The 24,194-nt window shown below is 52.9% G+C and overlaps 3 protein-coding genes across 3 annotated transcripts; 1 reads left to right on the plus strand and 2 right to left on the minus strand.

The window, feature by feature from the left end:
* Nucleotides 1-3,078: 3,078 nt before the first annotated feature.
* Nucleotides 3,079-3,876, minus strand: PG997_006225 (uncharacterized protein; the record flags this gene model as incomplete). Its single annotated transcript, XM_066810540.1, has 2 exons — nt 3,079-3,434; nt 3,846-3,876. 2 exons carry the CDS (start codon nt 3,874-3,876, stop codon nt 3,079-3,081), a joined length of 387 nt encoding a protein of 128 aa, XP_066669463.1.
* A 5,732-nt stretch (nt 3,877-9,608) lies between these two features.
* PG997_006226 (uncharacterized protein) lies at nt 9,609-11,379 on the minus strand (the record flags this gene model as incomplete). Its single annotated transcript, XM_066810541.1, has 5 exons — nt 9,609-9,852; nt 9,925-10,227; nt 10,302-10,419; nt 10,476-10,603; nt 10,667-11,379. The coding sequence occupies 5 exons, from the start codon at nt 11,377-11,379 to the stop codon at nt 9,609-9,611; spliced, it is 1,506 nt and encodes a 501-aa protein (XP_066669464.1).
* A 5,925-nt stretch (nt 11,380-17,304) lies between these two features.
* PG997_006227 (uncharacterized protein) lies at nt 17,305-19,853 on the plus strand (the record flags this gene model as incomplete). Its single annotated transcript, XM_066810542.1, has 2 exons — nt 17,305-19,690; nt 19,753-19,853. The coding sequence occupies 2 exons, from the start codon at nt 17,305-17,307 to the stop codon at nt 19,851-19,853; spliced, it is 2,487 nt and encodes an 828-aa protein (XP_066669465.1).
* Between the last annotated feature and the right edge of the window lie 4,341 nt (nt 19,854-24,194).

Consider the following 24,194-nt stretch of genomic DNA (forward strand, 5'->3'; position numbering starts at 1 on the left):
GCGATGCATATACGCCGAAGCTCTCTTTTCTTCCCACCTTTGGGCAATTGGCTCTTAAGCCCTCTCTTTTATACTATTATTTATTTATTAAGAAAAAGAGAGAGAAAAAAGAGGCCAATGGGTAGACGGTGAGAAAGTGGGGCATTTAAGCCACATTCTTTAATACACTCAACAAGAATTCTTCACCCAGTACCCAGGTAGATTCGTGGAGACGATACATCGCGACGCCGACAGAGGCGACGGCGACTTCCACCTCGTGTTCTTGCGTCTGCTTGTAGATGTATGTGGGCGGACAGTATCCCGCAGCACGCCGGCCGTTGGCTGTCCACGGGGGCGCGTCCCGCCTTTCGGGCCGGCCTATCCAACCTACAAGGGCGCTTCTGGCCTTTCATAATTCATTGCTGAGCTGAGAAAAAGGCCACCCGACCTTTCCCTATTCTGCCACAGCACCCGTGACCGGTACCATGACGGTGCACTTATCTAGCCACCTCCATATAAGTAGGTCCTCGTGCTGTCCCTCTCTAAGCCTCTCAGCGGCTCGTAAACAAATACGAAAATAGAGTTGCAACTGCAACCTAATGTCCTTTCCTTGTTCTGACGGCAGATGCGAGATGACAAAGTGCTGCAATACCACCCACACCGAACAAGCATTCCCCGAATCGACGTGTCGTGTCACGTGGGGGTTTGCGAGCCACTGCCTACATGTACAAGTCAAAGTAATGTACTCCAGTTACATAGAGATATACCTGCATCCCTACCTGGCTACTATACCTGATCGCTTGACGTCAATCAATCAATCAACCACTCCAGCCGCCACTGTGGAAAAAGATCCTGGTCACATATCTCCCTACCCCGAGGCACGCACGCACTAGATGGTGGGATTGGAATGGGGGACGGAGAGGGAACGTGACCGGTTGTGACAAGAGAAGATTAGCTTTGATTTTTCCACATCGTCCTTACCATACTTAACAAGGGCTGCTCAGATTTATACCAGCAAGGATCCCGTCGTGGGTGTGCTCGTACCACCCCCGGAGCGGCTATTTTAATTGGATTAATTCACCCCTACTTCCACTGTTTAAGAAGCCGCAACCCCCCTGTAGGCTGTAGCCATGTATTGCGATCTGATAGGGCTACATCGCCCGCGCCTTCGTTGTTTACCCGCCAGCTGCCACCTACGCATCTTGCCGGTCGGGGACCTATAGGAATGCATCCATCGCTTGCTGGCCCTTGCCGAGCGTTGCGAATGCCATGCTTGTTTGGTGTCAAAGAAAGGTAACCGAGTTAGACCGCGGTGAAAGAGAGAGAAGTGGGTGGGCGTGACATCTCAGCTCGCTCGGTGAACGAGTGAGTGTATGGATGAGATGGAACGAGCTTCACCTCCCACCCCCGCGCCGCCCGCCTATCGGGCCAGAAAGCGTATGATCATCTGCCACCGCGTAGTACAACTACCACTATTATCATGCTGCCTCAGGCCCTCAGCGGCACCACCAGACCACCACTTACGAGCTAGGGCCCTGTAGCATCGTTGCATCCACCTAGTTAGTAGCTTCGAGGTACCGCGAGGTGCAATAATAGCCTCAGACCAGAGTGAGTTGGCACTGATGCATGCATCCAATCAACTCTGGCCTTGTTTCCCTTTCTGGGCACATGTGTAGTCTCAACTCTAATTCGATTGCCAGCGATAGGCGTCAGAACCTCCCCTCCCTTCATGTGAATGGAAGAAAGGAAGCAAGAAATAATTCTTATATGCTAGTACCGTGGTACGATAGCACACTGACAATAAGGGGGGCTTGGTGGTCTGTTTGGTTGGCCGCGAGTTGACGATGGTCTGTCATTCGTCGTGGAAAATATAATATAGTTCATACCTGCCATTCCCTTCCACCCTTGGAACTGTCTGGGTTGTGTAGCTACCAAAGGTGCGTTGCAACCCGTTTACGTCAAAGATCAGGAGAAGCGAGAAAGAATAGCCTCCAAGTAGTCCTGCTCGTCCTGTCCGTCCCGCCATTCTTTCCTCTTCCGCCCATAAAGTCCATCAATCATTCGTCCATGAACAAGTAGATAAAATAAAAGCAGAAGTCCAACCCGGTCTGTCTCTCATAAAGTCTTGTCGTGAATCATTGTTGAGTCCATCAGAATAAGTAGTCTAAGGTGTCATAAAAAAAGTCGGCGCCCGCTCGTGCTTGCCGTCCAGGAAGTTATGAGTAAAAGAAAAGTGAGTGATCAAATGAAGAGGACGCCTTCCCGGAAAGATGGTACCAATTAATGGAAACCCCGGAAAGGAAAATCTGGAGAAACGCCAGTGAGGGTCATGATGTTTGTCCAACCTCCTAGGGATAAACTAGTAGCTGCGTCTAGGAGAAGAGACTCCCGAAGGTAGGCGGTGCAGCAGCCAATGCTCTCCCCAACAAGGATACTAGCCTGGACTATGCCGGTCAAATGACAGACAAGAAGTTGCCTCCGCAACAAACAGCCCAGGTAAAAAAAGATTGGCTGGTCCAATGTTTCCAACTCAGTGTTGGTCATTTTTGGCGGAGGACATCCATGGATTTGTTTGCCAGTCCAGGTGTGCGTGAGTAAACGTAAGAACCATCCACTCCACGGAGAGGATGTGTGTGTCTCATTATGAATGAAAGAGGACAGAAAATGATCAAGAGGGAAAGGGGAAGGGCAGTCGTTTCGTCATTCGTTCATGGTTGTTGTCGTTAAGTCGTAAGTCGTCGATTTATGCAATTTTTGGTCTTCCGCTCTCTTAAGTTGGTATGTCCTCAGTGGAATCTCTGCGGAATATGCCTTGAAGATCAGCTGTGAAGCTTCGCCACTTTTATAGTTCAACGTCCCGGTGATTCGTTTCTCTCTTCCTCTCTCGCTCTCTGGGTCTCTCGTTCGTTCGTTCTTGCACCCCCTGTCCGCACCCCCATATTATGGCGCGTGCAGGACCAACGGGCTTTTTAGTCTCGCAAGTAAATAAAAGAAAATGTCACTGGCTCCAAGGTTTCAGGTTACACAGGAGCGACACCTCCTGCGCTCCATTGGGTGAGTGTGTACGCGTTGCGTACGTAAGTGTGCGTGGCCTGGTCCTCAGTCGAATGAGGCCGTCGAGCTGCTGCTCGAGTGATGGCCAGACCGGTGATGGTGGCGACTCTCTCTGCGCCCAGTAGATGCGCTCCCGTGCGACTTCTTGTGACGTCTCCCAGTGTCATTGGCTGGGAGACCCTGAACGATCCCATTCCGGGCGAGCATACCCCCGTTGACCGAGAAGTTTCGGCACACCATGAAGGCCCTCATGGCAGCGTTCTCCTGGGCCAGCCCGTCGGATTCGTACGCCAGGTCTGTCTGGTACTCGCGGCCATTGACAAGGACCAGGCAGGTATAGCCACTGGCGTCCCGGTAGCATTCGTAAGAAGGATCTTGCCAGCCCCTTCGCCGGCACAAGCCTACAGTGGGGAGTAATGTCAGCTCTCTTGCTTTGGGTTCTTGGAGGGTCCCGATTCGATGCGAATTGGCGATGCTATTGCATATATCTGCAGCCCTGACGAGGCGAGATGACAGAACAGCATGGCGCTGCATGACAGCCCAACGATCGAAACACCCTGCTCGGGGCGTATTCGACGGTGGATAGCATGTCAGGAACGTGGGGCAGGCGATCGAGAGGCACGCGCTTCAGACGGCGGTATCTCTGATGGTCGCCTGCACGTCTTCGTGATGCAGGGGTTGGCACATGTAAGACGAACTGCCACCATCACAGCCCCACACGCGCATCATCACCAAGCGGTTTTCTTGGAGGTGTGAAATTTCGCAATTGGCGACGACCAAGTCACAAAAAACGGTGTAATAAGACGACTTACTCTCAAGGTATTGCATGTAGAATCCGCCCATGTTGCTGGATTTTTCCAATGGCTAGGGACGACTTTGTTCTTTCCTTTGGGGGGGGATGGGCAAGGATGGTTACGAACAGGGCGAGCAACACCGGGGGGTGACACTTCGTTCCTTTGTTTGCACTTGGGAGAAACAAGAGCAGACAGCACACGGGACGAAGGAACCGAAACGCCTTGGGAATATGCACTCGAGCCCAACCGTGGGGGACTGGTAAAGAACTTGTAGAGGAGAGCAGACGACGGGCAGGTAGGGCTGCGGTGCTGAAAGAGTCTGTGGCACAGGACTGAAAGGTGTGATGAGGTAGTGGTGAGGTTAGGCTACGTATTCAGGGGCTGCGGTGCACAGAGACGATCCATCGACGGCGAGACATGTGTGCTTTATTGCAGAAATGTGTGTTGTTTAGTGCGGGGCAGGGATATCTAAAGAAACGGAATCAAAACAGACTGGACCGAATGGACGGCGGGTAGGGAAATAGGACAAGTTCGACAGAGAGATGCATGTCGAGATGCGGCTCTCAAAGTGTGACCCATCTCTGATGTGTTGGCGCGTGTCGTCGCCAGTTGATAATACCGCAGAGACTAGGCAACTCCACCGCAACACATGGGGGTAGGTATGCAGCCTGTAGACGATCTCCTGCCTGTCGATAAGTCTCGCAGTAGGTAGGCAGGCAGGCAGGTAGGTACATACATCTGTCCAAACTATGGATGTGTATGCATGTCTATTCCTTACCAAGGCTCGTTCGTTCTGACCTACTGCTAGTTGCTAGGTATGTGTGTGCATGTGTCTGTACATACTTCGCCTATAGTACCGGGTCCCGTCTAGTCTTGCGTGTCCTCCTTCAACCTCTCCCCTCTGCCCTGTCCCACAAAGGGGAAGGAAGGGGCCCTCTGCCAGGGAGGGGGCAAAGGTGAACAAGATGATGTACAGAAGATGCAGAGACCGGCATAGCGAAGTGGCAAAATGGGGGCCTGGTAACGATGGTCTGCGACCAATCTGCAGCGTTGACGGATACTGAGGAACAGCGGGAAAAGAAACAAACCTTTTTTTCTTTCTCTCTCTCTCTGTTGCATAGGCCGGTCGGACAGTGTGTGGCCACTGAATGGGCCGGCCGACCACTCAAGTCACGGCCATATAATAAGTCGAGAGATGGACGGACTAGGAAGGGATGTGCCTAGCTCTCACCCGGTAGACAAGAAGGGGCCGAGACTGGCCCTGCTGGGGAGATGGACCAGCTCCCTCTCCCTTTGACCACTAATGCAGCAGTAGCCAAAATGAAGTGGTAACAATATTTGGCGAAAGGGGAGGGGGGAGGAAACGGGGGTGGCTCCCCTCTCTGCAAGAAGCGCGCGAGGGCGAGATGAGCGACGATGACAGCAGCAAGAGACCGAGTGAAAGGAAGGAAGGAAGAAAGAAAGGAAGAAAAAGATACAACAGTCGAACTCCCCACGTAACATGCATGCCGCCCACCTGCCATGCTACCAGGATGCCTGTCTTGCCCATGTAATAAGCTTGTAGGTATCATGTCGGTTGAGGTATAGACCCATGTACACGACTAGGACGTGCGATGCAGAGAACAAACCGAGAGAGAGAGAGAGGGGCAGAGGGGTTGGCAACCGGCTCGATGAGGTATTGACGGGGCTAGACGAACAGGTAGAGGTCCCAGGAAGCCAGGCTACTGGCCCAGAGCACATGAGGGTCTTAGTGGGCCACGAGAGTCAGCGATTCGCACAAGGGCGGCCAAAGGAAAATACATCAATGTATGTAGGTAGTAAAAAGGGCGAGACAGGGACCAAACATCAAATATCAGCAGCGGGTAGGTGGTAATCGCCAATTGAATAGGCATGGAAAGAGGTAAAATGGAACGACGGAAAGAAACAACTGGACGAATCAGATGGCCCCAGCCGCTTGGTTCATGTTCCTTCCTTCAACAATAATTAAAAACATAAACCGCCCGGCTACATGTAGCGAATGCTGACAGCCAAGTACGTACCTACCAACAATCCAGTTCGTTCATTGATCAGACGGGACAGAGGCTAGACTGGGGTTTTCGGAGTATATAGAGATTGAAATGGCGCCGGCGCTTTTGTGGCCCATGGTATGATAGGTTGCAGCTGTAGTCGCATGCTGTAATTGTAATTGGTACACTCCAGGTAAAATGCTGTTTCTTTTCCTTCACTCGTCAGAGTCGGAAATAAGTCCCATGCTGCAAGAAAAGGGACCACGGTGGGTCGTGATTGGCCGGGTCGCGGGGGGAAGCGAGCGGATGGATAACGGAGGGAGTCGGTGAACAAAGTTACATGTCAGGATGATAAATAGGGTATTAGATAGAATATGAGTTGCATGAACCGGCTCTACCACACATACACATACATACTTATACATACATACAACGATTAATCCCATCCCATACCAGACAGACAGACAGACAGACAGACAGACATGCGTACATACATGCATACATACATACATACTGTACTGTACCCTTATCAGTTCGAAAATCCGCTTGGCAACCTGCCTGACCCCCGGCTCGGCCTGGTCTCTCTTTGGGCCTCTCTGCCCCTCGAGACCCTGCTACCCTGCCAGAGCGCGGGCGTGAATGGACGAGCTCTGGCGAGGCAACTAGGTAGGCAAAGTTCCAAAACGCTTAACACCTCATGCAATGATGAGTTGGCATTGCCGCTTGATATTAAAATTATGAACCGTCCAATTGATACTTTGCTCTGCAAACACTCCCGTCTTTTCGAGTGCTGCTAGTGTCCAGGAAAACAACGCCATCAGCTCGGGTTTGGAGCACAGTGTACCGCACATACGATTACCGGGCCTCGAACCTCCTGGGCGGCCCTTTTGTCGTGTTTGTTATGTTATGTCGAGACGGAAATGGGCGATTCGATGCACATCACGCGTATGGATGGGGCAGGAACCCCGTAGCCTACCTAGATGTTGGAATTGGTCCATCGGGGAGAGGTGGTAGAAGCCGTGGAAACTGCAGTCGAAGCATGCGGCCCAGTAGCGCGAAGGCGGGCAGGCAATTGGTTGGGCTACAGGAGGAGGAGGAGGTATTTCAGATATGTAGATACTCGGGGGTTTCGCCGGTGCAGCTCACGATGTCTTACCGACAGCCGCCAATTTACTTGGGAACCAGCTTTGGCTACACTAGCATACAGACTTATTCTGGAAGCTCAAGAGGGGGGGTGATCCTGTAGACTGGTTCCAAATTCCAATGCAAGTTACCTAAGACAGGAAGGGGGGGGGCAAAAGACTAAAACCAATTCAAGACTGCTGCTCGCAAACGCCATGCTGACAATTAGATTGACGACTGGCTGCATCGCGCCGTCGGGTTGGTGGTGGAAACCCTGACGAAAGGGTCGTCGGCCGATTGAGATTTTGAGGGGTGGTCGCTGGCTGGTAGCGGTAGGTAGGTACTGGTAGCGGCAGCGGCAGCGGTAGCGGTAGCGGCAGCGGTGGTGTGTCAGTCAACCCACTGGAATAGATTGATGGAAAACCACATAAGCTTTCCACAGCCAATCCACGCTCACGTCGCACACGACCAATGGCATCCCGGCTCTATACCGAGATGTGCCCCAAGATCTCATAGCTTATTAGTCCAGCACTTCGGGAAACCTTCTTTTCTGCGCGGGCGTCGTTATCACCCTCCTCCTCCTCCTCCTCCGCCGCCTCCATCTTTTCCATCTTTGCAGTCCCCATCCATGGCCCGGATCCTTCGATCAATCAAATTGATATGCACTGCACCCCTCTTGATCACACCAAGAAGAAGAACAACAACATCATACTACATCTCTACACCTCTTTCCATGCCGGAAAGTGGCCAAAGACGGCCTCTGTCCATGGCCATGAGGGGTCGTTGGCCCTAGAGCGTAAATCCACTTACCTGGCTGGACTATCCAATTCCGCTACGATGCAAGTGTCGTGCATCAGCACCCAGGATCATTCCAGTACGTAGTACAGCGCCAGGCACTCTCCGCATGCACTGTTTCACTGGTGATCGATTGATTGATTGGGATGGCCAGGACGTAAAAACCCGTGCCGTTCTATTGTCACTGTTGTTTGTCATGTTCCTGTCAGAGACGGGGCAGGTGGGCGTTACGCTGTACGAGCCAGGGCCGTCTGTTAAAGTATGTAGTTCGTCATTGATGCTAGCTCGGAGACCATATACTCAAGTCGATTTATATGATGCATACTACTACTATTAATACTGCTGCCTACCGTAGTATAGGCCTGACAGTAGTGCATCATGTAGCGGTACATACCCCGCCCCTCCTTTTTCATCCCATAGCATAGGTAGGTAATTGTCGACATGCAAGGTATGCAGCTATGTACTCTATGTATGTAGGATTCTATGTACAACAGCACTCGGCCTATAACCGGAGAAGAGGTTAACTTCATCGGTAGTCGCTTCCCAGCTAGCCCGGCTTCGCTACACACCGATAGGCCGTCCAGTTAAGTGCCAAGGGCAAAGACCGCAATATTAACCATCTACGTATGGAGCTGAGACCTCCATGGAGGGCCGAGAGGCATCTTCCCATCATGTAGCGATTGCCTCCTCGGTCGTGGGTCCCAATCCCATGCAATGATATGCATCTCGAATCTTACGGCTGAGCTGTGCTGCAACGAGAGTTATGGGCATCTGACTCTGACCATCCGTCTGGGTCTAGGGGCTGACTGCAGCTGCCACAATAATGACACTCATTTCGCAGCAGTGGTCGAAAAGGGGTGGGCAGAGAGTGTGTGGAAGCTACTAGGCTGGAAGATCCAGGAAAGCAAATTAGAAAGACGATTCGGCTCTCGCAGTCAGGCTCATGTGTTTATGGCATGGGAAAAGATATGTCGAGACTCGTGTGTGCAAGTTACGACGGAGTCATGTTTGGCCATTCGGAGGCCTGCCTTACTCTCGAGGATACCTTGACAACGTCACATGGGAGCCTCCAAGGAGGCTCGCCCATGCTTCTTTCGTCTCTCCCAACGACGGACAGCCTACGATGCTACTTTTACTCCGAAATCAAAGACAATGGGTAGCGACATAGCCGGGCCTGATGAGACTCGGTCAGGTCCTTTCCAATTGCCTGGGACGAAGGAGACGTGGTCGATGGGTTGCATGTTCTTCTGCTGTCTTAGCAGAGTCTCATCAATTCCGAAGTTGGACAGGCCCAATCGAGACCGTCAATGTCGTGAGTTCTAGATTGGCGAATGCATGGAAGTTCGCAAAGCCAGCCTCTCTTTTCTCCCCAATTGCAGCCGGGCGAAGTACATCTATCACCCCCATTCGTATCACCACGCGCGCTTCACCTGCCGTTTGCAGCCTGCATGAAAACAGCTGTGTAGACAAGCCAAAGCGGCATGGTCGGAGGCTGAGCCGGCCCACGGCATAGACTAGATTGTACTGTTCAAAAGGCCAAGCCTCGATAACTCTTGTTCAGTGTGTCACTATGAGATGATCCTTCTCCATGCAGAGCCAACTTGACGCCATGCCCCAATATCCGGCCTACCCGTCTGGGACACGGTCCGGGTCTTCCCGCTGGAATAGGACCCTTCCGCTTTTAAAACCGAGCCAAAAAACATCTACGTACACTCACGCGTAAGGAGTTAGACGCGTTCACGAGAACGGCCCAAGGTCTTCTCGGGGGTTGCAGATAGTACTTGCCGCGTATTGGTTCGTCTCCGAGCAATGCGGCCTCCTGCTATGCGACCGCCAGGCGGGCCAGGAGGGCCAGGACTCAGAACCCTGGCTTCGATAAGAAATATGTCATGACTTCCTCCCGCTTCCCTTGGGGAATAGCGTAAACAGGGTCTGTGGGGTTTAGGCGGTCCTGCTCATCAAATAGCTGAGGATCCGAGTACGGTGATACCTTCCACGCCATGTTTGCCACATATTCATCCTCGGCCAGGACAGCGCTCACGACATGCTGTGCAGAAGTGAGACCGCTCAGCACATAGCAGGTATGGTATGCGTCAGATCGGCTATGGCAAAAATCAATTTAGCCCCTCCCCCTCCAACGGTAAAAAACAGTCACATAAGATGGTTCGACTTACTGGCTAGGCTTGTCCCTCATCCCGCCTTTGGACGAATGGTCTTGCCCACAAGACATGATGTACCGAATTAGACCCTCGCGGTCATAGAAACTGAGGAATTCGGGAATGGACTCGCGTTGGGGCCCAGAGTCGTGGGCCGGCTGCGACGGTGCTTGCAGGCTGGCTTGGATTAGGGGCCAGCATGCACCCACCCAGTGGCTGTAACAACCATCGACAAGCTTGTTCGTGCGACCAGAAAAGCCGCCTTCTGGGGCATATTGGCGAGAGGAAAGCCAAGAGATAAGGCGTGGCACATTAAGTGTCCTGGTTACGTAGGGTCAGCGAGCATTGTCTACGTTGTCACGACCTCAATGGACAGAATCTTAGATGCTGCATACCTGGGAATGATCCGATGCGGAGCGTCCAGTATTGCCAGACAACCCAACGCGCAGAAGGCATACGCACCATGTGCCTCAGCATCCGGCTTTGCGGAGATGCCACCCTCGAATGTTTGGCCTGCATATGTTAGCCTGAGTCGGCGGCAAGGGTGTGCATGCTCGGTTCCTGCTCACATCTTTGTACATAGCCCGCTAGGCCGGTGTACAGATCAGCCAGTCCAGCGGCGCTCGCAGGAGAATCAGATGACAAATTCAGTGGGATGTTGAGCAGCGAGATGATGACGGCCGCGCAGTAAGCACCCCTACGGAGAATATCATGAGATTGGGACAGTTGGTAGTTGGGGTTTCCCAGCGCAGCTACTCACCTGACGTCGACCTCGCCTCCTAGAGACATCTGGAAGCCTCCATCGGGCTGCTTCAACGACGACAGCCACTTCCACATGGCGCGTCTGTCGATGACCTCATATGCAGACTCCCCACCCACAATGACCAGCGACAGTACCATTGCATAAGTGGTTGCCAGATGTGAAGTCTGGCCAAACCCACCGCCGAAGCCACCCGTCTTGTTTTGCATGTGAGTTGCCGTTGCAATGAGGCTTTCTCTGAATTTGGAAACATCGGCTCCAAGTAGGGACAGGGCATTGAGGGCCCAGTATATGCACCATGGCCTGCTTGCGTCGGCACCGACGTAGGGCGCCGGAAGGTTTCCGATTGTAGTCTCCAGGTACTTGATGTGCCTCTCGCGGTGAAGACGGGGCGCGCCATTGGCATTGTATTCAATGTTGCTGTCCGCCGCCTTCAGCAGAGGGAGACATTGGTCGAGAGTCCGATCCTGTGCAGTGGAGGTAGCAGTAACCAGAGGATCAATGATCGGGGGCTCTGACGTGTAAAGAGCGTCTATTGGAAGGCGCGATCCGCGGACCGAGGGATCAGCCAGATGAGAAACGACCTCTTCGTCCACGGCAATGTCCGTAGCACGATTCTCCATGGTAGCCATACGAGCAGAACTCAAAGTCGTGGGCGTTCTCTTGAAGACGACCTTCCGGCGTGCACGGGCGAGACTGGTCGTCACTGGCATGGGACAGGTAGGTAGAGCCAAGTGAAGCACGTGGTATATTAATCCCAAGGCCGGTTGCCCCGGATTAGAGATTAGAGGGGATGCAAAGTCCGCCACGAGCTTGGGAGGGAAGTGTGAAAAGATCTATAGAGAGCAACAACCTGTGAGCTAGGCACCAGATATATGCTTTTTGGAGCAAGCGATACACGAGCCGAGACAATTGTCGGTGATCAATCCATTCGCGCTGGTGGCTTCTGTGATGAGGCATTCGACTTTTCGAAGTTGAGGCTCCAGATTGCCCCGGTAATATTTCGGGCTAGCTACTGGAGCAACGACGACCTACATCACTTCCAACGGTCGGTAAGAAGTAAGTACATACTTACTTAATTGGAAACGATGGCGGCTTTGTTTCCTTCAATTTAGCTTTCGATTGCCGCCCCGATCTTAGCACTGTCATGGCCATGCATTCAATTCCGCCTGTAGAATGTAAATGGTTTCGAACCCGACCTTTTCTAGCCGGCCTGCGACACCTCAATACTGAAGTAGTGGATGGGCGTCTCCAGATCCCAATCCGCAAATGTCAACATCAATGCCCTCGAGTATGAAGAATCTACAATACAACCCCCGAGCCCAGTGTGTGGCAAATTCTGATTTTATCCCCAAGTGGCCAAAGAATCCTTCGCGGTGTGCTGTTTTCATTTCGAAAGCCTGGGTGCAACATCGTCGCTGCTAGGCCGAGAGCCTCGAAGCCGACTGGCTTCAGTCTATCGGGAGTCTTATTTCTTACCACTTGCGTTGATTGAACAAGACTGAAATACCAAATTGAGCATAAGTACCTGCTCAAGGGTAGATATACCGCACCAGGCATTCATCAGTACAAATATCTCGCCCAGACATTGCGATATCATGAACCAGGGCCTAGGATATATGGGGGATCATAGAGGCTGTCGTCATGTCTATATGTGTTTGGTCTTCATCATGTAGCCATCAAACCGCAGTGGCCGCCCAAGCAGGACTCCCAAGTTGTATTAATCCCTTACTTTGCTATCATGAATAGCACGCCGCGTATGTGTTCTAGCCGCGGTCCTGTCTCGTCCACGTGCCGGTAACATACCACACTGTCTCGTATTACCATGAGAAGATACTGACTCGCATCAGGCAGGGAATTCTACCGCAGTGTCATCCCGATTCGGTCAGACCCTCCAGGGGCTTTGCAGAGCTCTTCGCGCCTTCGCTGCGCTTAGTCTGATAGCAGAGGCCGGCATTGCACCTTCAAGGTTTATACCTGGGGATGTTGCAAAGTAGCAACCGTCCTCGACTGCACCGAGCTCTGCCTCGGAACACTGTTGCCTATGTTGCAGCCCATTGGGGTCTCAGGGCGTTCAGTAGTACCCGATGATGCGTCAGTAACTTCCCTTTCCGGATTTGATGGCCATACCTGCACCATGGTTGTCGGCAGCCTCATATCGAGGGGACCGAGGTATCGTAAGCAATGCCGTGTATTGCATGGTGGATACACGACTAACAAGACGACGCGTACGCCGTATAGATTGAACGACTGATATGGGTCATGATGTCGCGCGAGAAAAGGACGGTTGAACTAGCCGTCTTCCAAATCAAGGCTCAGCTCGCGTTGCCAGCCCGATCGTGCAATCGGCCAGAGTGGTTCCAGGCCTGGATTTAGGCACCATCATTAAGTTAGTTGGCGTGTAAGCCTCGCCTGGGTAGCAAATACTAGATTGGGTTGCACAACCATACGGCACTTTGATAGCTGCGGAAAGCCTAGTACTACCGTTACTTACTTGTTAATATACCCGAAAGTATGTTGGTAGACAGACCCGTGCTCGATGGGATCTCACGTTGCGGGTTACGGCATCCCTTAATCGACCTCCTCCGCAAATACATGAAACGTAGGTACTTGGACGTTGGTTTCTGACTTTCTTTTCTCAGCCGATTAGCAGATCTGACATGGGAGGCGTCTATAGCCCCAACGGGCATGCAGTTTGACCGCTCAATGACATTGACTTTCTTTTTCCCTTAGTCGAGTTTCATCGACATGCAGTTGATATTCCATTCCATGGTAAAGCATTGATGCAGCTGCCACCCGAAGCGGCCCCATCGCCTCGATCGTGCCTTGGCCGCGCTCTAGATGGGCTCCGTTTGTTCGGCTACCTGGTGCGACCTGGCGCCCTGGTATGAATGTATACACATGCCATGATTATTGTTTGCAAAGAGGAAGAGGGGCCCCAACCAGCGACTGCTGAGCACCGCTGAGAAACCGCGCGTGTGACCAAGGCAAAATCGCCTAGTTTCTTGATCGGAGATATAAATTTTCTTCTTCTTAGAGCAGCTGGCCGCCCATTTCCTTCAGTTGCCGTCGTCTCCCTGCAGGCACGGATTGGCCGACAGTAGTTGGTTCAATGCCATCCATGCTCTATCGACGTTGGAGAGTTCAAATTGGCTAGTGGATACTGAAGCAGATCTCCCAGGGCACGCACGGGCAACAGGCCGCCTCATGCCGTGGCCGTTATCTGGTTCTGCCCAGGCCCCCTAGGCCCCCCAAGCGAGAGTCAGGTTTTTCATCCCTAAGGTCGCAGTGGTGAGATCAGCATGGGAGACGTGCGCGGCTCATGGTGACACTCTGTTTCCGTCGAAAAAAGCGGGAAAACCACGGACTCGTTCGTTCGTCCATCAAACGGTTCCCGCAACTCAAATTTCATAGCACAAGATGGTATGCCGGACTGGCAATTACACAGGTTGTGAGTCAGATCACAGAAAGGTCTCGGATGGCAACCAGTACCGACTGACGGCACAAAGATCAGGCCATCATCAGCCTTGTTTATTAGACAACGACGACAACATCACGACGGCGGCGGCGGCCACGACGACGACCAAATGGTTGCCCAAATCAAGGCAATGGCAGAAAGGAAAGGAGACTATTCCTTGGAGTGGTGTCGGCCAACTTTGACCAACCACCAGGCCACTTGACTACCACCCCACTTAGTCTCTAGTCATGAGGGTCGTCGCCGCAAGCGCACGGGAATAGCCAGCCCCAGCACTACCTAGGGAGGCAGGTCGGTGGTACGCTCCAGGCCCGTAGGCAGGTAGGCTGTGTTGACACTGGGAGAGAGAGAGAGAGAGCGCGCGAACAAGGACCAAAGGAGAAGGAAAAGGCCCCTTGACAGACTTCGCACCATCCTCTAGCCGCTTCACCCTTCCTGTTGCGGCAAGCCAGTAAAAAAGACAAGCCATTCAAGCCAAGCGCGCTGCAAGTCATCGACCAGCCAAGGAAGGATAGAGGCCTTTTGCGACGGCTTGCCAATCAGAATGGGTGGCGCGAAGCCGGTGGTTTCTTCCCCTACTTGCGCCTGCATATAGAGAGGCGAGTGTGGAGTTGGTTACAGTGGTCGACGTGCTACGTGTTGATCGGATATCATAGAGGAGGGCGCATAACACACCAGGCTCCTTTCGAATGCCAATGATCAGCCTGATACAGGCGAGTCAGACAGACCAGAGACCATGGTAGCACCATGACATTCTGTTTGCTAGCGATGAGGGAGCTAACCTGTGTTATGTCTTCCCAGTGTTGAGTCTTCCAGGTGGCAGGTGACACGAGGAGGGAGGCCTTCGCGTTACCAGCCCCCCCGCCCCTCGCGTTTGCCATGGCGAAGCAAACAGCTTCAGGGCTGCGACAGTCGACCCGACAACTGAGTCTTCCGCACCGATGGAAGTGACTGTGTCATCATCGTCATCCTCATCGCATGAGGGTTAGGTTAGGTGGTGCAGAATAAATGGACACTCCTGAGGCGACAGCTTTGCAATCCGGTACGTGAGATGCTCATCTTCAGGCAGCTCAGGCCCGTCTATTGAGAGGTCAGGCCATGGTTGCATTCTAGTTTCTACAAGCGACGCAGGGGCGTTCTCGGGAGATCTCTACGGAGATGCTCTAGGCAGTTGCTAGTAAGTATGTAACTCGCAGAATCCTGGTCTGCCAGTGCTAGTCATAGATGGAGGAAAAAGTACATACAGCCTCACGATGCGGTGAGCATAGTAAGGAGCTGGCATAGGCCACTAACGACATGCTTTGTCTGGAACGGTTCGAAATGTCGCGCCATAGTAAGTGGCCGGGTCTGCGCCGTTTGCCGTTTGCGCGATAGTCCCGAGGAGGGGGGAGGAGGGCTCAAGTACTTGGAGGGAGGCAATGGAGGGAGGTACCTGTAGCATGTACTCAAGTACTTGTAGCTTGCATGGAAGAAAAAGCGCCGGTCAGAAAGCCGAGCGCTCCACCAGCACTTTTTCTGGGGCTCTGTCGTGGTAGTGGTATCGATAGTCTTCATCATCATCGTGTGCTTTGTATTGTATTCGTGGCCCCGGCTATCCATCAATCCATCTCTCTTCAGGTCTGGATATCGTGATGGTGGGGCGCCTTGCATCTGCTCGCGTCGTATCCAGTATCCAGGGGCGGTGGCGCCCGGGAACGGAACTTTAGAGGAGAGGAGACTGAGGAGACTGAGGAGACTGAGGATACGGAGGGTACTGAGGAGACTGTTCGAGTTGTCAGGGCAGAGGATCTCAAAGCGACTTAGCCAAGTGGGACTGCGTTCTTTCCAGAATGAAAGGGAAAAACACGATCGGGATGATCCAGATCCTCGCTCTTCAGGGTCTCATGTAGAAACCGGGCTGTGCTGGGGAATTTTTGGCACGAAACATGAGCCAGCAGTAGAGGGGCAACCGAACATTGCAGCTCTGCATCCAATGACATGACACTCATTGCGCATCGCAGCCAAGCTCGCTCGCTCTCTGGCCCTGCCCTTTTTGAAGAGAAAGAAAGATGGCGACGGCCATTTCTTTTGGAACAACTTCGCAGAGCCGGCGGAGAGGAGATGCTGGGGAACGATGGCCATCGGTTCCGGCTTGCGTGCATCCGGACTATATAGGCATGCAGCGTGCGTATAGAACTGGCCTGTTTTCCCGCAAGACAACTCAGCAACAGGTATAACACGAAATAGAATTGCGGGTATAGTTGCTACAAATATCACGGCAAAACTGGACACCCCTGTCTGTCGATCTCCCTCAATTGAGTCTCAGAACGGGCCACGAGACTGCAGCGAAAAGAGGGCCTGACCAGAGACTCTAGAGGCTCTAGAGACTCACGGCGGCCGACTGGACCACTGCGACTGACTGGATCCCCCCCATTTACAAGTACATACACCCACTACGGGACTAAGGTAGTAAGGGACTTGCAGCATCTGCTAAACCTGGCCCGGCAGGCCGACTGGCCGACTGGCTGACTGGCCTGCTGCTGCTGCTGCTGCAAAGCACACCACTGCTGCATTTGCACCGTATCGCATCGCGCGTACCGTACAGTAGCCAGCACTGGCTCACTGGCTGGCGACTCCCGCGACGAGCGATCTCGAGGCGTGGGCCAATGGAGGCAGAGGCAGGCTCGATAGTAGCGTCGCTTGTGCAGCTGCTTCCCCGCTACTGCTGCTTGGGCGACTTGCAAGCTTGGTGTCGAAGCACAATGCCGATAGGCTGGTCACGATGCCGGCGGTGATTGGCCGAAGGCGCCATGTACCCTTGACTGAGGTGGTCGCCGGGGCTCCACCGCCGCGACACTCATTGGTCGGCCAGCTGCATCTCCCAGCCCCAGACCGGAACAGCCAACGTTCGTCTACACCGCTCTTCTCCTCGCACAATCTCACCCACTTCTGTCGGCCATGTCCCCTCGATATTCTCGATCGGGCGCTCGACTTACACCAAATCTCACCCTCTCCAGCTTCACTTCTCACCCTCCATCCCCCATACAGCTGGCCCTCGACACCCCAGGGCATCGCACCGTCATCTCTCGAAAGAGCGGTGACGATCCTTCAACACCTACAATACTAGCGGCCGTCCTCGTCTATTCCAAGGCACTCTTCTCCTTTTCCTGACTTTTCGACAACCATGAGCTTTGAATTCAACACCAGCGGGGGAGATGGGCTGTTAGACTTGACCTCTTTCGACCAGCAGCGGGACCGGTATCCTTACACCACCACGGCAGCCAACTCCAATCCCGCCCTGCAGTCAATGGCTGCTGCCTCGAACCGCACCCCCGGCGCCTGGCCTGCCAACATGCCCATGGATATGGCAACCGCCGCTGCCGTTGCTGCGGCCCAGAACCCGACGGCCGTCTCTTCGCCAGACGAGTCCCATCACCCGCAGTCGCAATCGCCATCACCGACTCAGCACAGCGCGAGCCCGCTGCAACACTCGCCGACTTTCCAGGGCGCGCCACACCTGCACTCGCCTCCGCTGTTGACGGACTGGACTCTTCTTCAGCACCAGCAGCAGCACCAGCCCTCCCAGGATCTGGCCCAGTTCATCCAGAACAACACTCTGATACCGTTCAACCCGTTCCAGACAGGATTCCAGACCAATGCTCTCGGGTACCTTCCCGCGACCACCCAGTCCGTCATGGACGCGGGCATGCGCACATTCAACGGCATGCCCCCGATAGAAGGCCCCCAGACGATGCAGCAACAATGGGAGGGCATGGGCATGGCCAACTGGCAGGATTTTGGCGCGCCTTTGCAGCAGTATCCCACCGATGGGCTTCCCCGATATGGAAACATGGGCAGTCAATCCCCTACTGGAACCTACTTGGAGGTCCTATCGCTGCCAAGCACCGGAAGTGACCAGGGCTGGACCACAGTCGATATGTATCATACGCCAAACTTTGAATCATATCCTGCCCAGGCTCCGGGGCAAAATGCCGCCATTTTCAACCCCAGCCAGACGCTTCACATCCGAACACCGTCGGATGCGGCGCATTCCGATTCTCTGAACTTCAGCAGCGGCAGTTGGGAAGAGGTCCCATTCAACTACTCGCCATTCTCCCCGAGCTCTTCCTCGGATTCCTACTCGGACCCTGCGAGCCACCGTGAGTGCTACCATGGCGAGCACCATCACCACACACATGACACAGTCAGCCCTTCGGCAGCGGTTTCCCCGCTGCAGATCAAGGCCGCGTCAACGACCAGAAGCAGCCCCGCCAGTGGATCCGGTGTCGCCTCTTCACCTACCAACCCGGCCATTCGCAGGAATTCCGGACCGAGAAAGAGCCCCATCGCCAAGCCGACCAAGTCGGTCACCAGGCGGATATCCAACGGCAAGAAGGATGGTGCCGTTGAGAAGAAGGTTGGACGCAGAAAGGGACCCCTCCTGCCGGAGCAACGTAAGCAAGCAAGTGAGATTCGGAAGTTGCGTGCCTGTCTGCGGTGCAAGTTCCTCAAGAAGACTTGCGACACCGGTGAGCCTTGTGGAGGCTGCCAGCCTTCTCACGCTCGTCTGTGGCAGGTTCCTTGCACAAGAATCGATATCAAGGACATTGGTTACTTCATGAAGGACTGGAAGGCCGACTACGAGCGTCATCTCAGCCGAGGTGTATCCGTCTTCAATGTTAAGGGTTTCGCTCAGAAGGAAACCTTGATGTGGATCACCCACGGTTATGGCTTCTGCTTGCCTGTCATGGTCCGCGAAGTTTTTGTCGCCGATGACAACTGCTTCCAGGTCGACTGGGTTGAGTCCTACCAGCAGGACCAGGAGCCTATCGAGTTTGACATCAAGACGGAAAGACTCGATGTTGGCGAGAAGGGCATCAGCGCTGACGCCTTGGCCGAGTACCTGGACAAGCACATCGATAGCGCCTTCGAGTCATTCGTGGATGACCACTTTGAGGGTACTCCGTTCATCACGGAGATCTTCAAGACTGCTCACCGCTACTACATGAAGGAGAAGTTGCCCGTTATCCGCAAGGCCCTCAAGCTTGTTCTAGCCTATAACCTCACCCAGCACATCACGTTGGTGGAGCAGCAGGGATCCGACGCGGCCTTGGATGGCCAGATTGATGACGAGGATTCAAAGTACTACGGAAAGTACGTTGCGCCCGTGATGGTCAACTTCCAGATCAAGTGCGCCATGGCAGACATGTGGCGCGAGCTTCAGAAGGATATCCTGGAGGAGCTTTCTGCTCTCTACTCAAGTGTGTACAGCGGTGACCGGCTCAAGAACTGGCCCACCATTTTCATGCTTGCGTCGATTCTCCTCGCTGTTTGGGAGGAGATGCAGTTCGATTGCCACTACCGAGTCCCCGACCCTGTCGCGGTGGAGAAGTTCTGCAGCGACATGGAGACCACTCCGGTTGGCGTCATTACTGGACTTTTCCACGCCATCTCGCAGAAGCTGCCTGCTCTGGCCGACTGGGATACTGAGCGCCACGGCCACATCCTCGGCAACAAGGCTCCCGTCTGTGAGGCTCTGACCGAAGTGCGACAACACGTTCTGAAACATGGTAAGCAACCCTTTCCCCTCTCTCAACCGCAAAACTCTTGTACAATATTGACCAGTTCACAGAAGCGTACTTGCGCACTCGCAACCAGTCCAAGTTTGACAGATACGACTTCGATTCGTTATCGAACAAGTTCTTGTCCAAACTTGTCATCAAGTCCAACTGAGACTTGCACGAGTACGACGTTACATGAGACTGCGCGTTTTGCATCATTCTTGAGGCCTGTCATTTCCGCCCCGAAGACGACGGTCTCTTTTATTTTGTTGAACTTGTTCTTTTTCATTTGTTGCAAAATTTGCTCGATTCATCCAGCGACGGCGTTCATCATCCGAGGATCTGATCTTTACATCATGATCTACCTACAACAACAACTGCTACTACCACCTGATCGATCTATTTCTCCTTCATTCCCTCACTTCCCGGCAGGTCACCGCCAAAGCTCGAAATACTTCACGTTATGACAGATGTCTCTGCGACGATGACAGGAATTTATGACCTCAGAATTTTTTTTACGATTTATTCAACGAAATGTATGACTTGGAACAAACCTTCTTCTACTTTATTACTTTGGTGGCCGCACGAGCACCAAAAGCGATCTTGTGGGACTGGATTATTTCTCGAGCTCAATGTGATTATGAGATGTTGCGTTTCACGTCTTATGTGTTGAAATTGAGCATGTTTTAAAGGAGTGGTCCATCATGAACACCGGGACACACAGAGCATAGACTACATATGCATATGATTCCTTTACATTGGCGTTACGAAAGCCTCCCGGCCCATCGATTATGGGTTTGATGGCTGGTGTGGAAGCATCAACTCATTTTTCCGCTCGAAGAAGGAGGGCTATAGACGCGCTGGGAGGAAATTGGAACCCAAGCAGTCAGTCAGTAATGTTACACCATCCCAGTGGGACGTGTGCCTTGTGGCTACTGCGCTTTTCATTTGCGCTGGTTGCTTGATTGTCATTGCTGTACAACGAGGCAAAAAAAAAGACCACAAAAAAGCGAGACAAATGAACAGTATTACCAAAAACCCCATGTGTCCCGTCATCTTCCCGCCACCTTGATCATCAGTCGCTGACTTGTTCCACTTGCGTGATATTGGTGTGATAATGAATATATATAAGCAGGGAGTACCGCAATGTATTGTAGCAGTAGCAAAGTAAGATGAAATGCATAGGCTCGTTCAGTAGATTGTGATGAGACATACATACATGCACGCAGGCAAGGCTATCTTGGTGGTGTGTGAGCGGTTGCGTATCAGAAGTGTATGTCACACTCCCCCATTCCCCTTCCCTCCCTTCTTCCCCTTATCCGCCTGGTCATCAACAGCCCGTCATGTCATGCATGTAAGCCACCACCATCTCTTTTCGTTGAACTGCGGACGGCCAGTCCCTAGTTTTGAAAGTGCAGCTGCTGACAGGTTCGGGAGAATCCAGGTCGGACCCGACTTGGGGCGTTTTTTTTTTTGTGCAATCTACACTGCATGCGAATGGATGGGATAGTAAAGGAGGGGTGGATGGCTGACCATCGGCTTGGGTTGAACACAGTTTGTGTCATTTCGCCTGGATACCGTGTTTGTACCACACAACTCATGCCTCACAATAATCCAAGACTTAAGGTCTCCATCATCTGGGCAGTTGCCGTTGACGGTATATGCAGATCCTGGAAGCGAGGCCCATGGTCTTGGGGACGTTGGGTCCGCATGGGTCTGTAGGTTCAGGAGGCGAGGAACGGCCCTGTGGGACCTTGATGCCAGACGTTGTCCGTATCATGTATTCAAGAGTGTATATATGGTAAATTATTCGAAGTATGGGCAATGCTCTGGTACGCGATACTCTTTGGTTGAACCTTGGACCGCGTTGTGCTGCCCTTTTTTTTTGTTCATCGTATCTTGACTGGTGATATGTAACAGTATACTATAGCAGGCTTAATAAGACGGCTGCTTATCGAAATTAGTGTTTCAGTCACCTTTTGCTGCCTCTGAAACGGCTATAACTTACAGAACCCGTCCGTTGCACAGGCCGGGGTGTCCACGCCCATGGCCGTAGATATTGAAAAAGCCTCGATCTAATGCACTGACGATCGTTAGGTGTACAAGTAGGTAGTAAATGAGGCACCCAGGCGCAGGACCAAGAATATCGAAGTAATGTTATACTACCAGTGAGAATGGAATGAATGTGCATTTTCACATAACAAGAGCCGTGTCGAATATGCACACCCGTTGCTTGGATACTTGCTTTTGTATGCCGCTCAAATTTGATGTTTCGGTGCCGTGCTACCAGCTTGACGAGTACCTGAATCGGGCATTTGATCGTATGCCGAGTGTGCCCAATAATGCGGAACTCGCGAGCCTTTCACGGATAATGATTGCAAACCGCTTTGGTATTCTCTCGCTTTACAAAACGATTTCTCAAATGTTCTGGTCTGGTCTTCCTAGGGTCTGGCTGAAGACACGGCAGGTGAAGCCGCACATGAGGGGTAAACGTGCATAGGGACGTGAGCAAAATCAAACATGGACAATTTCAGAATACGATAGCCGTTGTTCATGGTATTCTTTTGGCGACGACCATGCTGAAGAAGCCGGCAAAGTTGCAGGGACCCAAGTCGAATTGATATGACGTCGCCTTTCAGTTTCGGGGTCCTCGTCAACTATAGATGTATGCATGTCTGTATCAATGGATAAGCTGCAACCCCACATCGAGTAGGACCTAACAGCCTTATGAGAGCGAAACGGAGAGGGAATGAAAGAAGCTTGTGATAGATGTGCGTACTTGGACTTTGTAAGCGACGGCGTCAGCTGCGGACGATCAAGAGGTAGAGGCTCTGTTGCAATGTTGTTTCGGAGGCAATAACTTCGGGTGGTAGCCGGTACGGAGTATGGGCAGTGTCAAGTGTCTTCGAGTTCGCCGCCTGTTGGCAGTACAGGCTGACAGGGGATAGGCTTCAAGGAAAATCCGGGGTGGCCAAACACGTCGGGGTTTGCGACTACCTGCGACTACCTGCGCCCATCTACCCCAAGTCCACCCACTACCGCATCGTCAGTGTTGCTGCGTACCAGACATATGTAGGTACCGAACATAAAGTAAGTATCCAAGACATGTCACTCAATTGGAATAAAGGCTGCAATGCTTCCATTTGAACAGCTGGCTACAGGCCAGAGCCGGCTTTGACAATGCACGCATGCGGGTAGCAGGTTTCGCAATAAGAGTGAAACAAACACCTTGTCAATGAAGAGCGAGAGCGAAAGAGAGTGAGAGCGACAGAAAGAGGAAGCGCTGTTTCCTTATCTTCCCCACCAAAGGCTTACCTTGACCGCATGACGTGCCACTACTCAGACCCACCCCGTAGTGCCACTTCGCAACCACTATTGACTCTTGACTCTCTCGACCCCGAACCATCCAGGCCTCATCCATCGCCTGATAAGCACCGCAACCTCTCTAGCCTCCCGCCTACAGAACTTGCGTTCACATCGCAGCAAAGAAGGCGAGACCAGCCAACGGACAAACAAACAACAAGTAAGTAATCATGTCGTTTCTACTTGCAGTCGTACCTCTCGGCCCTTCCAGTTGCTTCTCGTTCGCGTCGCTGGACGCTCCTGTTCCTGTTCCTGTTCCCTTGTTCCCTTGTTCCCCTACCTTGCCCGCCGGCTGCCTGGACCAGGACCAAACTCGGCCATCGGCCTTAATCTGCCCAAGTCGGGAACCAGTGGCCTTGGACGGACCAGAACTCTGATGAATCATCCGGGACTTACCTCTTGGGCTGTTTGCTCTGCTACGTAATTGGTCCTGGTCCTGGTCCTGGTCCTGCCACCGCCCCTCCCCCAGCTGCCTCTCCAGCCCGTTCTGCCACCTTCTAGGCCGAGTTGGGTACACCCTGCGCCTCCTCTCGAAACACCCGTGCTACGTGCTTGCCTCAGACCATTGGCCACTGCGCATCCTTCACCTATTTATTCCCCGATCCGTCCATCCAAAGCCATTCTTCCCTTTCGACTCTCTCCCCCATCATCTTCTTCTCGACAAATCCATCAAACATTCACTGGAGTTGCCACGCACTAATCGCCATATCCAACCCTCAGCCATCTCAACTACCATTACTACACACATCAAGTCCCAACAATCGTTACCACGATGCAGATCTTCGTGAAGACCCTCACTGGCAAGACCATTACCCTCGAGGTCGAGTCTAGCGACACCATCGACAACGTCAAGTCCAAGATCCAGGACAAGGAGGGCATTCCTCCGGATCAACAGCGATTGATTTTCGCCGGCAAGCAGCTTGAAGACGGCCGCACTCTTTCCGACTACAACATTCAGAAGGAAAGCACCCTCCACCTCGTCCTCCGCCTGCGTGGTGGTATGCAGATCTTTGTCAAGACCCTCACTGGCAAGACCATCACTCTTGAGGTCGAGTCCAGCGACACCATCGACAACGTCAAGTCCAAGATTCAGGACAAGGAGGGTATCCCCCCGGACCAACAGCGCCTGATCTTTGCTGGCAAGCAACTC

The sequence above is a fragment of the Apiospora hydei genome (genome assembly GCF_038363865.1).
Source record: "Apiospora hydei strain CBS 114990 chromosome Unknown utg000005l_segment0_segment0, whole genome shotgun sequence".
Taxonomy (NCBI): domain Eukaryota; kingdom Fungi; phylum Ascomycota; class Sordariomycetes; order Amphisphaeriales; family Apiosporaceae; genus Apiospora; species Apiospora hydei.